Source organism: Eptatretus burgeri, chromosome 11 (assembly GCF_056783735.1).
Source record: "Eptatretus burgeri isolate ZD-2024b chromosome 11, Ebu_testis_v1, whole genome shotgun sequence".
Lineage (NCBI taxonomy): Eukaryota > Metazoa > Chordata > Myxini > Myxiniformes > Myxinidae > Eptatretus > Eptatretus burgeri.
In genome coordinates, this window is record NC_140971.1 from 23037005 (window position 1) to 23050345 (window position 13341).

The 13341-nt window shown below is 41.8% G+C and overlaps 1 protein-coding gene across 2 annotated transcripts in view; it reads right to left on the reverse strand.

Annotated features, from left to right (window-relative positions):
• The window catches only part of MAP3K1 (mitogen-activated protein kinase kinase kinase 1), a 139437-nt gene that overhangs the window by 33213 nt on the left and 92883 nt on the right, over positions 1 to 13341 (reverse strand). For both annotated transcript variants that reach the window (XM_085845545.1, XM_085845546.1), the window contains exons 16-18: positions 10153 to 11472; positions 5217 to 5369; positions 4658 to 4820 (exon numbers count right to left, since the gene is read on the reverse strand). In XM_085845545.1, coding sequence (XP_085701671.1) covers positions 4658 to 4820; positions 5217 to 5369; positions 10153 to 11472 — 1636 coding nt within the window. The remainder of the gene's footprint in view (positions 1 to 4657; positions 4821 to 5216; positions 5370 to 10152; positions 11473 to 13341) is intronic.

Sequence of the window (13341 nt, forward strand, 5' to 3'; positions counted from 1 at the left end):
ATTCAAATTGATTATCACAAAATTGAAGAAAACAACAATTTAAATTGCTTAGCACAACTCGTACAAATGGATACGGATCATTTTTGAAGAAGTGAAGAGATGCACAGGATGGACAGCATTTGGAGAATTAAGAAAGGTAATGAAAAGTAAATTGCCTTTGTATCTGAAAAGGAAGTGCACAATCAATGCATAATACCAGAAATGACTTATGTCAGTGAAACGTATCCTACGAAGAAGATTGGGCAAAGATGAATCACCACAAAAAGAGCCAAAGAAATGTACAACAAAAGGAAACAAGAAGAGAAACCATTGGATCAGACAGAAAAACAAAATCAATGAGAATCAAAAAATTATTTGAAATTGGGCTTGACACAGCAAGAATGAACAACCGATGCATGACATGAATTAGAATCTCGCAATATAGAGAAAGACTTGGAAGACGTAGAGGGAGAGGAAAAATTGAAAAATTCACTCAAGCATAATGAGTCTGAACTCATCTGGAGAACAGCAAAGAATAGACCATGTTGAGGAAGGCCTTCAGCTTGCAGTGTGCTGAAATATGTTAGTTGTGTCAAGTCAAGTTTACTAGAACAATGCATGAAATCAACAGGATGTTGATTGAAGTATTCCAACTGCCGTGGGAAGCAAGGGAAAACTGAGGTTTCGAGTGTTAACCCTTCATCAGAACAAGAGAAAGAAAAGGGATAGGGGTGAGCTCTAATACAGGGCGGGGTGAGTCAGAGGTGGACGGATCAGAGTGGGGTCAGGGGTTAAAAGTCGAGGGGACTGGGACCCGGAGGAAAGTGAAAATAATCGGGGAAAAACAATAAGTGACAAATAAAAGTAAATATAAAATATATGAAAAAAAAAAAAATAAAAAACAAAATAACAAATTAAAGATTAAATTTTAAAAGAAAAAAAATAAAATAATCATGATTACAAAATAAAAACTAATATAAAGGAGATAAACGAGGACAGGAAAGAGCAGAGGAATAATGAAGGAGAGTGAGAGGAGAGAAAAAAAAATGAAAGTTAAGATGGATAAAATGTAATAAAGTAAAATATAAGGGGAAAACAGAGAAATGGAAGAGATTGAAAAGTTATGAGATGGGAGATCTAAATTAATGAAAGCCATTGGCTGATCCTGCAGATTTTGCTGTTTGTGTTGACGATTGTCTGTGCTGCTGAGATGGAAAGAAAAATCTGAGACCACCATGTGACTGAAGGAATGTCAGGGAAGTTCGAAGTTTTCAGAAACCAGCTGATTCTGAAATTCTGGCACTTGTGCCACTATTTTATTTTTTGCTGTCATTTTGCTGGATGTCATTTTTTTGCGGCACCCAGAGGACTCTGGTGTTAGTTTGTACATCGAGCAAGTGTTCATGAAAGCAATCGCCCAGTCTTTGCCCAGTTTCACAGATGTAGATCTTCTTGCAGAGAGTGTACATTATTAAATCGATGACATTCACTGAGGTTCAGTCAAAGTGGGTCTGTGACTTAAGAGTGAAGACTGTTTTGGGGTCCTGAGAGCAAAGTGTTTGGCTTGATAAAAGGGCAGGTGTTACGGCGACTCTGTGAATACTTGAACGTTTCTGGTGGGAGGTCAGAGTGCAATGATCCTTCAACTCAAGAATTTGTCAAATTTCTGTTCCACTTGAAAGAGATGAGAGGAGGTTGTGGGAAAATCGAAGTGGTGTCAAGATCATTCTGTAAAAGCTCAAATTCTTCTGGATGATGTTCTTGACTCAAAGATTGATGTAATGGTTTATCAGTGTGAATGGGATCCTTTCTTCAGTTTATATTTTTGTCAGAAAGTTGTAAAGCCATTTGTCTGCCAGTGTTGCGGGTGCGTTCCGATGCACCGACCACAATGGAGTTGGGAAAGGCATGTTCAGTGAAGAACTTGCACATCTCGTTTGGTGTTGATTCAAAGCCAGAATCATCATTGCACAGATGACGGAGTCACAAGGAACTGAAAATATGGAATGGAACTTTTGATATGGGAAGGGTGGGTAGATGAATATCGAAGGTGGTGGTGTGAATCTGCAGGTTGAGAAAGGATAGTGTTGGCAAGTCCATTCCTTTTAACTGTGAAATTAATGTTGAGAAAGGTGACAGAGGTACGAAAAATCCTTTGTGCCTAGCATTTATTTATTACACAAAAAAGTTCAGGGGTTAAAAGTGATGTGAAATTGAGGGTAGGGTGTAAAAAAATTGGCAGGTCCTCTCTGCCGCAGGATGTGGCAGAAATAAAGTCATCCATGCAGTGGCCAAATCATCCTGGGGTGGGACAGTCAAGCTGGTCGAAAATTTGTTTTTCAACGAAACAGACAAAACTACAGTATTCATAGAACACGTTACCCCACACAGTGTTCATCCATATACTTCAATTGAAATAAAATAATGATTTTAAAGATCGTTTAAAAAAATTCCGGAGGTTTAGCGGAGTCTTATACATCACCCGTATGCACCACCTGATGTAACTTGTCTAAATGGTACTGCGAAACGGAAGGGATTTGAAAGTGAAGTGTAAAGAAGACTTTGTGTTCTATATTGTTCAACTATATACTCTAATTTAATTTAAATAAAATAAAGACTGTAGAAATCGTAGAAATAAATTAATTCCAGAATTTACCACCATTGATTCAGTATCTATTACACCACCCGATCTAATACATCAGATTAGTTATTCGTGCCTATTGTATGTGTCCTTTATAACATCCTTAAAAAAAGTTTAGCTTCCTGTTTGGAATGATTTTCAATTTTGTTTGACTGCCAGACAGGCAGACAGAATAAAAATATTATCTTTCTTTTCTTTGCGTGCACGATCAGGACAAATTCAAAGACAAAGTACTGCTAAATGGCAGCTTTGTTTTCTGATTCATGTTCCAAATATAACATTTAATTAAAATAAGTTGTTACTCGATTATAAACTGACATTTATAGACGGATCGAAGGATGGACGTGAACCAATTACTTAACCCTGATTTTCACTTCATGACTGACCAGGCTTGCAAAGAGGGTATGGGGAAATAACAAACTGACCATACAAACTAAAGTGGCAGTCTACATACTCTGCATTCTCAGCATGCTCTTGTATGGTAGCGAGTCTTGGATGCTCCACTGTAAAGAAAAAAAGACAACTCCTTATACATGCGTAACCTGAGACACATACTCGGGATATCATGGAGAGATTGAATCCCCAACACCGAAGTCCTCATATGTGCCCAGACTCCAAGCATGTTCACACTGCTCAGCCAATGCCGACTTCGCTTGCTCGGCCATCTACACTGAATGGAAGGTGGGAGGATGGATCCCCAAGGATATACTGTGTGGAGAGCTGGCATCTGGCAAGAGAGCTGTTGGATGTCCTTATCTCCGATTCAAGGACATTTGCAAAGGTGACATGAAAGCTCTGGACATTGATGTTGAAGGGTGGGAAATGCTTGCCAATGATCGGAGCCAGTGGAAGCAGGAACTGAACAATGGCCTCAGAAGAGGTGAGGCTAAGCTACAGCAAGTCATGGAGCCAAAAAGAACCTGGAGGAAGTACACTAACTGGGTGACCCCAGCTGAGACCATGTCCAAGTGCAGCCGATGTAACGGAGAAGTGCAGTAACCGTGCAACCCCAGCTGAGATCATCTAGAAGTGCAGCCGATGTAATGGAGACTACCATTCCTGAGTGCACTCGTTTAGTTACAGCAGATGCTCCTCTCCCAATTGTCCTTCCCAAAAGGAGCGCAAATCCATAGTCTCTCGAGACTGACGGATGACAACGCTTATGTTGCACATAAAAACAGTAAGTTTCCTGTTTGGAATTATTTTCAATATTGTTTGACTGCCAGGCAGGTGGACAGAGTAAAGAAGTTATCTCACTTCTCTCTGGGCATGTGCGGTCAGGACAAATTCAAAGCTAAAGTATGATAAAATGGAAAAATTGTCTTCTTATTCTTGTTATGATCTGTGTTCAAAATATAACATTCAATTTAAATTAGTTGTTCCTCGATCAAAAAATGACGATCATAAACTGATCATATGGATGGACAGACATGAACCAATTGCTTAACCCTTTCTTCACTTCGCGGGGTAAAAATTAGTGCAGAACTGTATTTACATTGTGAATTTAAATTGTAACCGGTCATTCCTTTGATTCTTTGCGTGTTTCATTCCCACACTAATTGTTGGGTTGATCACCTCGCAGGTTTAATCAGTTCACGACACTGCACTCTAATCATAGTAATTAAAACTTCTGCTCAGTTGTTCTTGCGAAAGAGTAGCAGCAAGATTAGTTCTTTCGATCGCATTTGTGACAATGCTCACATTTGCATTTGTGTGAAAAGAGTGAGAATAAGAAGAGTATCTATTGAATATGAAAAGAGTGAGCAATTTAACCTGGGTTGTTTTTGTTATCAGGTTTTTTGATTCCAACAGGGATGAGAAGAAAAACTAAGCAGGGTAGGAAAGCAGTGAGTTCAGTAGAACTTGGATAAGGGTGGAAATAGGGAGATACAGTGATTTAAACGTCTACGGTTGGATTTGGAAAAGCTAATGAACTTATATTTAATCCCATCTACTTCAGTCAACACAGCCACATAGTTAAAACATAGTTGTCGTTAAATAGACATTCATTCAGACCATGTTCCCGCTTGTGCCTACCAGCCATCCACTCAACAAAAAGGTTGTAGAGCTGTTGTTCGCACGTGGCACCAATCATTCGAACCACATTAGGGTGTTCCAGCCTGCTCAGGAGTCTGATTTCCTCCCGCAGGCTCGCAACCACCTCTTCCTGCTCTGCACTTGTGCTCCGCACAAATGTCACCTGTTAAAGCATGGAGCTTACTTTCAGGGTGGAGCAAAGTGAAACATCAGTTTTTACAATGAAAGGACACCCTTATAATAAAAAACTGAAAGGGGCACACTGTCTCAACCAATCGGAGTGATATTAGAAAAAACGAAGCAACACCAATTTGTACAGCTGCCCAGCAAGGAAAGGCTCTAGTCTGATGTATTGATGAAGACCATTCAGTGGTCAAAACACCAGACGAGAGCCTTAGTGCTTTGCGAGGTGGCAATGCTAGTTGGTGATGCTTTCATTTTTGAATCCGGATTATCCCTACTGCACCCAGTTTTTGGCAATCAGAATTCAGAATGAATATTATTGTGACCTATTATAACATATTCTGGCTAATTTTACCATTCATACTTTTAATCACACCTGTTTGACAGCCATCAATGTGCCAGTGCCAATGTCCTGTGCTTGGAAGCAGCAGGAGAAGGCACCGAGGCCAATCTGCTGCCCCCTGTGCCATTCAACGCCCTCACGATACGGCATCGTAGCACGGGTGTGCCCTGGAATATTCTCCATACCCTGTGGAGATAACAAGGACAATTGTGAGGAATCGGCAGAAAAGAGAGGACGACAGATTTTCTTTTTTGATAAAGAGATTGAGCATACAGCTTTTTAACTATTGAGGGACCTAATGTTATTTTAATTCTCAATCCAACGTAGATTTATTCAAATATTTTGCTGTGAGCTGTAGTTTCCAGGGACATTTGTCGGTGAGATCACACCACTCGCCAGCTTTTGGAAAGACTCCTTTCTCGAGATGGAAATATTTTGAAATACAGTAATTCCTCAAAGTAATTGATCGCACAGTGGTATCTCGGCAGATTGAGCGATGTTACATGAAATCAATGTGTTAGGAAAACAACTGAAAATCCTGTGAGCCATATAATAATCCAAGCTTACATGTGAATTTAAAATTAGTGCTGCAGCGAAGTCGATGGTGCGCCATCGGAGATCCCGACGCTTCCTGCCGAAAGCAAAGTTGAAAGGTGGAAAAAATTTCCACGAGGAATATCTTAATATGAAATTTTGAGTTTAATCCCCCCCCCCCCCCGTTTTGACCCCCGGTAGGTCAAAGTCTCCACCCCCTAAAGGAATGAACCGGGGGTCAAATCAATAAAATCGTTACATACGTCATGCGTCTCCCAATGTTGATTGCATATCCAATGTTTCATTAAAAATGTTCCCATAATTGTATTTTTTAGTATTTGACCACTCCACAGGGGGTGAGGCCAAAATGATACTACCTTTGCACCTTCGTGCCATGTGGTGATCATAACCACCAAGTTGGGTAAATTTCTGTACAACTGTTTAGGAGGAGATAGCGTGACGAAAGGACAGACTGACAGATAGATGGAGCCGATGACAATATCCCCCCGTTTTTTTTCCAAAAGCGTGGGGATAATTAGCGTGCAGGTACCCTACGTTTTACACTCTTGTATGCATTTAAATTTTCTATCTTTATTATTATTACTATTATCATTATTTTATACCATCAAATTAGAAATCGGATAGATCAAGGAATGAGTTCCTGTAATAATCCTTAATTTGCATTTTATAGTATCAGGATGAACTACATCTTTGAACACATCACTGTGAAGATAGAAACATTGGAATTATTCCCTTTCATAACATGGTCCAGTTTTGTTTGTAAAAAGTTGGGGGTCTACAGAGTGGCCAGAAAGTCGTTTTATCCCTCCCCATTAAAGCATTTGTAGTGACTCAGTAATTTTCTCAATAATTCATTAATTTTTCAAACACGTGAACAAATAAAGCAAACGCGTGAACTCTGGTGGCCAATCAGTGGCATTTTTCCGGAGAGCCGATGCTAAAAAGGCCGAGGGCTCACCGGAGATTTTTGGAGACGACACGTTGGAAGTTTGCGTGCCTTCTCGGCCAAGCCTTTCTCATCCCTATTCATGAGTCACTCAACACGTCATTATTTTTCAGTGACTTTTGGTTCAATTTTATCAAGACTATTGAACGAAGTGGATTTCACTTGTTTGGTTAAACAACCACGACTGCAACGGACGAGTTTTCCTCTTCTGCCTGCCATTTTTCGGCGCCATGATAAAGCCGCAATGGCTCAGCGCCATTAAATCTTTCCTTCTTTACCAACCACTAGACGACTAGAGAGACGATGAAGGAGCAGTCATCAGCCGGACTTCATCGTCAACACGTCATTGCATTGTTAATGTGAGTGAGATTTCTCTTGTTCTGGTTTAAGCATCATCATCTCAAGCAGCATACGAAAGGGAATAATCACCACAATTCATTCTTAAACTCTTAATATACAGGTTTTATTTCACTGCACTTACAATGATTAAACATTGTATCTGCACGAGCCCATCAAGTACATTACATACCCGTAGTGCCTGTGGCGATTTCAGACTGTCTGAAACCGACCACGAGTCATGTGGTGTCTTGAGCGATTACTTGCCTCCCATGGACCGGTCTACTGCATGCAGTGACCGGTCCATGGAACAGCCGGGCTCATGGGGATGGGTCTTTTCTGTAAGGAATGTGATACTACCGCTATATGTCTCAGAAAGGAGTAACTTGTTGACACGGGTCCTACTCCCCTCCCCCAGAATATCTCGACGATGCTTGCCACTTACTGCGTGTGGCATGGCCCTCTCAGGGGAGTCTGTTGGGGTGAGCAACGGGCATTCTGCCGGCAACCTCAGACTCTTGACCTGATTTGGCTTAACCATACGGGGTCAACCACTAGGTCTTTGCGTGTTAAGCACCACCGGCCTGGTAATATCAGTGTGCACCGTGCCCCGCACTCTTCCGAGCAGATGGTCTTGCCCACCATGCCAGTTGCGCAGATCATGTGGATGTACTATGTACATATGGACGGACAACCCGAAAACATAAAGCGATGGGCGACTGTCAGCAGAGGAATAGAAATATGCTCCTCAATTTCAAAAGAGGCTTTGTATCAATTTGGTGAAGCCGTGGCTGTCTCCATGGATATTACTCAGAAATGCCCAGGTGCATCTACTGTTTAAGGCCCGGTCACACCTTGACGTTTTAGCCAACGTATGCCGATTTTTGAATTTTTTTTCTAAAACGCTGGCACACGTTGAATACGTTATGGGTAAGTTTTGATAACATTGAGAGCACGCTGAAAAACACTGCCATACGTCGTTGTACGTTGGCTTTATACGTTGTACTTTTCGGTTGTCCTCAAATTTTTTCATGCTTGAAATTTCACGACGTATGCCGGCGTATGACTCACACGTTCCGCTACGCTGGCCACAAGTTGTATGCACGGTCTGCGATCGTTGACAGACGTCAACACATGCTACTTGTAAGTTAATCATAAGTTGAGACACGCCGAGGTAATGTTTAGCGTACCTGAAACTTATTTCTAACCTATGATTAACGTGTTGTTGGCACGTTACGCGATCGTTGCCACACATCGACAGACGTTACTTTTAAGTTACTCATAGGCTGAAAGACGTCGGTATAATGGATCGTCCTTGCATCAGCGTCCACAGCCACGGCCAGGACACTTATTTGCAGCATTCTTCAAACTTTTCTTCGGCATGACGAGGATGTTCACACTTCGATGTCGAGCTTGGCTATGATTCCAATTGTCCATCGGCAGCGTCTATTTAAAATAGTCGAGTTTGAGCGTTTTAACACGTTCAGAAGAAACGCTTCAAATTTCCAAACCCCAGCGTCAAAAAACAAAGGCGAGTGACAGCAATTTAAATCGTTCATTGTAAACAATGAAAATAGCTGAGTGGTACCGTTTAGAAGTCGTTGAGTGTAAAAAAAATCAAATTATTGAGCGCAAGCGTCTACTTTCAATAGTGGAGATGCAGCCATTTAAATCGTTGAGTGGCAGCCTATGAACCTACCCGTGGACACGCGGACGCAAGGACGATCCATCATAACCCACACCCTCCCCCTCACACTCACCTACTACTGCCAACATGAACAAACTACTACTAATACTAATACTGATACTAATACTGATACTGTTACTGCTGACATGGACATCGACTCAAAAAGGACTCGAAAACACTGTTGGGTTCCCCTTTTATGAGCAGCATTTTTATATACCAATTCCCAAAATCGCTGGGAACACGTCTTTATATGGAAGTTGTAAGCTAGAAACTCGTTAATTTTTTTTTTTTTGTCGACCAGAAGACGTCATTGGAATACGTCTACATACGTCGATGTGTGTTGGGACGACGTAAAGAATTGGTTCAAAGCACGTCAAACATAAGTTAGAAATAAGTTTCGCGTAAAAAAGACATTACCGCGATGTGTTTCGACTTATGAGTAGCTTATAAGTAGCCTTTGTGGACGTGTGTAAAACTTATCCCCATCGCATGTGGAACGTGTGTCATACGCCGAGTATGTCGTAAAATTTTGAACATGTTTAAAATTTCTTGACGTACTCTACTTACTACGACGTATGATAGCGTACTTTAGCGTTGTACTCACGTATACCAAACTTACTCATACCGTATTTGACGTGCCCCAACGTTTTAGACACATTTTTCTTAGGTCAGCATACGCTGGCAAGATTGCCAAGGTGTGACCGCGATGTTGACACTTCCATTTCTACGGCAGTTATGATTCGAATCGTTGTGCGTCAGCCTTTTAATAGGCTACGTCACGACATCGTCGGCGATGCGTGCAACGCGCTATGCCTAAGTTATACTATCGTTGGGCATCGGTTGTGTAGGCCAACAACAGGTTCAGCATTCGTTGGTATAAGTTATCTATAACACAACGAAACGTTCTGTGTCCATTACTAATATGTTATACATACGACCAACTCGTTATGAATACGTTCGAATCTTAAAAAAAAAACATCAAAAGTTCAACGTCAGCCAGATTTTACATACATTTTAATACGTTGCCATCGCTGGCTAAAACGTCAAGGTGTGACCGGGCCTTTAAGAGTGTATTTTACGTACAAGGATACAACATGAAAAATTCAACATCACTCACATGTAGTCGTTCTCAGTTTTTGAAATATCACTTGTACGTCACTTTAGGAAATACTGCGAATGATCTCCAGGTGGAGGTTCTTTATTCACGGAACGTCGTGGCGTCACTTGTCCTGATCGGTTTTTTTGTGTGGAATTGCCTTCATGAGGCAGAGCGGCCAGTGAAAAGAATTTTCTCTTGAGTTGATCAGACTATGCAAACAAAATATTCTATCTATTCCTTTGACTTGATGCTATCAATCAGATGGAAGTTGGGATTGTAGCTTTGTTAAGTAGATAAAGTCAATATATAAAAGAGTATTGCTCACTCTATCATTTTATGGACTTACCTCATTTTGGACCAGGATGATATCTAGGCCTCCCTGTGGTTTCAATTGAGGAATAACAGGTAAGGCATCTTGCGAGGCTGAAATTGCCATGACAACTGCAAGAGCTTCTTCTTCTTCTTGCTCCATCTTTTCCTTGCAATTCCACTGTTGCTTAACTTCTTCCTGATATGAATCATCTTTATGTGTCGCACCACTGTCACCTTTTTTATATCCTGGCTCCCCAGCCACTTCGCTCAAGAATGTAACTCCATTGGGTTCACTGGGAGTCGGCGAATGCTTAGATTTGTGGCAAATATTCTTGTTCTCAGCCTTATTGCTTTGCAGTGAATCACCATCAACAGTATTTTCTTGCTCAATTCGTTGAAGTGGTGGTACTTCAGAGGTCTTCCTTCGCCGCCCAGCTCGTCTTGCCTCCCGGCCCCTTTCTTCGACCGTCCGTCCGTCTCTGCGGCTTTCAACTGCACGATTTGTCGCCACCCTGGAAGCTCCTCCTCCTCCTCCTCCTCCTCCACTTGTTGCTCCCTCAATTCGACCTCCAGCATGCTTCCTGTTACTCTCTGAGTGGCGATGCTTCACTACCCCTGTTGCCACACGAGCCCCAGGTTCTGTCCATGAAGGCGTTTTGCTTTGACTCTGTACATGATTTCCAACATCACCTGTATTTGCAGACGTGGGACTTGCTGAGGCTTGTACTGAATTTGAGGCCTCGGATAGAGGCCCTGGAGTTAGGTTGAGAGGTTTTCCACCAACCTTTGCACTTACAGAATTGACAGCAGTGATTGTCCCACTTGGTTTACTACTTGGGCCAGGTGTATCTGGAGGATTCACAACAGGGAGAGTCTTTCCTTCAGCTCTAGCTACATACTGAAGTCTGCTTTTCCCAGGAAGCCCTACAATGGGTCGCAGTCCAGTTTCTGAAGGCTTTGGTGTAGCTGGCAGCATACCAACATGACAAGCTGAGGTCCGAATGTCTGTACTCTGTCCCCGGACACATGAATCATCAGGAAGTGCCACATTTTCTGCTTTTGATATCAAAATCTTTGGCACGGAAACCAGATGAGAAGCAGCATTTTTTGGCTGAGAGGCGGGGTGGTTGAGAGACTGTGGAGTGAATTGTGCCACTGGCTCAGAGGCATAAGGGAGGAAAGAGCCGTGGTGAGCAGAGGGATCTGCAGAGAAGGAAGAAAGATCAGTGAACCTGCTGGCAGTTTGTGAGTTGGTTGAGAGTAGTGAAAGAGCCAAATTGGTGTTCAGAGAGTTATGTGGTGTTGGAGGCTCAACGAATCCATCGAAGCGGCCATCAGTAGCAGGATCAGGAATCTGAAAACAAGAAGCTATAGTCATATATTTTGAACGTCATTTATATTTTATACATTTTCGTATCTACTGATATTCTTATTCATTTAATTATTAATCTATTTCTCATTTTTTTCAGCAGAATACATTTTGAAGTACCTAAGATATGAAGGCATGTCGCTTTCTATCCTACATTTCTGCTCCTTGAGTTTGAATTATTTGTATTCTGAATCAATTATTTGCTTTATATCTGAAAACCCATGAAGGTGAAAACAACTACAGCATTAAAATAAACTTTCTCTAAGTGGACAAAATTAACGAGAAAAATCAGTGAAACGTGTTGACTTCCAGAAAACAAATCCACATAATTAGGACAAAAATTACACGCGATTCCATTCCCTGGCATACCCTAATTATTGTCAACCCACCCCCCTTCACTTCTCCACCGACAAAATAAATAATTCCAATGCAATTTAATGAGAGCTCATTGTGCAATGTACCGGCTTTCCCTTTGGAACGCAGTCGTGTTTTATTGAACGAATGTCTTTCATGCAAAATAGAGGTTCATGCAGTTTTCTTTTTGTAAGCACAGCACAGGGTCAAAAACATTTAAGAAAGGCCATTTGATCGAATGAGGTCGTACGTAAGTGGAGAGAGAGAGGGTTTGGAGGAGGTGCTGAATGAAGGAGGTGGGGTGAAGGTGATGAGTGAATAAAATGGATTGGATGGAGTGAGATTGAAAATGTTAACTTCTCAAAGAACAGTAAGATACATATTTTGATTGAACTTCATCATCAGGATGTGAGAAGTACACAACCTTTCCACTGATACCGGAATTAATACAAGCCTTGTATTCTTAACAACAACAAATATGCAATGGCGCTGTTTGTCAAAATGGATGATTTTAAAGTACTGGTTTGCTTGGAAGATGCACAAGTACTGGATAGCTCCGCCATTAAATCACAGAATATTTTCTCATTCTCTGCGTCATATTTGAGACATTGGAATGTGACCTTCCATGCTGCCTGAAACTTTCTTTGCCGTCTCTTCTCACAGTCACTCTGCTTCTTGGCATGGGAAGTCCCACCATTGGACCCCATGACGTCATCAGCTGAGATCAGTGATGTGCCAACCAAACACTGGGGCACACTATCCTCTTGATCCCCCTCGACTTGTCTTCCTACTACTGCTGCCTCAGGAACACTCTCCTTTTGACGTTCTGCTCCACATTTCGTCTTTTTGTCAGTGCAAATCCGAATTGAGTCTTTTCTACCTCATTCCTCTGATTTATCTCAATCAATCTTGCCTGGTCCTAATTGGCCACACTTTACTCTTACACGGGTGTCATGTGTATTCATTGATATAATTATATTTATTAATGAACAGGCAAACAAAGATTACATGTATATGTGGGAAAATTACATGCCCAAACCAGGAATTGAACCCGGGTCCTCTGGTAAACCATACAAGTGCTCTGCCATCTGAGCTGTCTGGGCGTCCCACAAACTGCACATGAAATTCTCTCACATATAGATGCCACTCTCTTTCCCCATCATAATCAACCTGGGTTCGATTTCTGGTCTGGGCATGTAATTTTCCCAGATATACATATAATCTTTGTTTGCTTGTCAGTGGTCTCTCTGTCTTCCAACACCTCCTTTCGGGTCTTTCACCCTCTGTCCTTTCCATGCTTTGTCCCTTCTCCCCAGGGTTCTGCAGGGCACATCTGGTCCACCAGCAACCCTCTTCTGGTGAACAACCTCGATACCGAATCTCTTGCAGATTCTCTTCAATTTACTTCATCCATCAAGCCTGGTGTTGGCTTAGTGGTGAGGGTGGCGGCTTGGGATCCGAGTGTCCTGAGTTCAAGCCCCGTTGGCTGTTGAATTAACA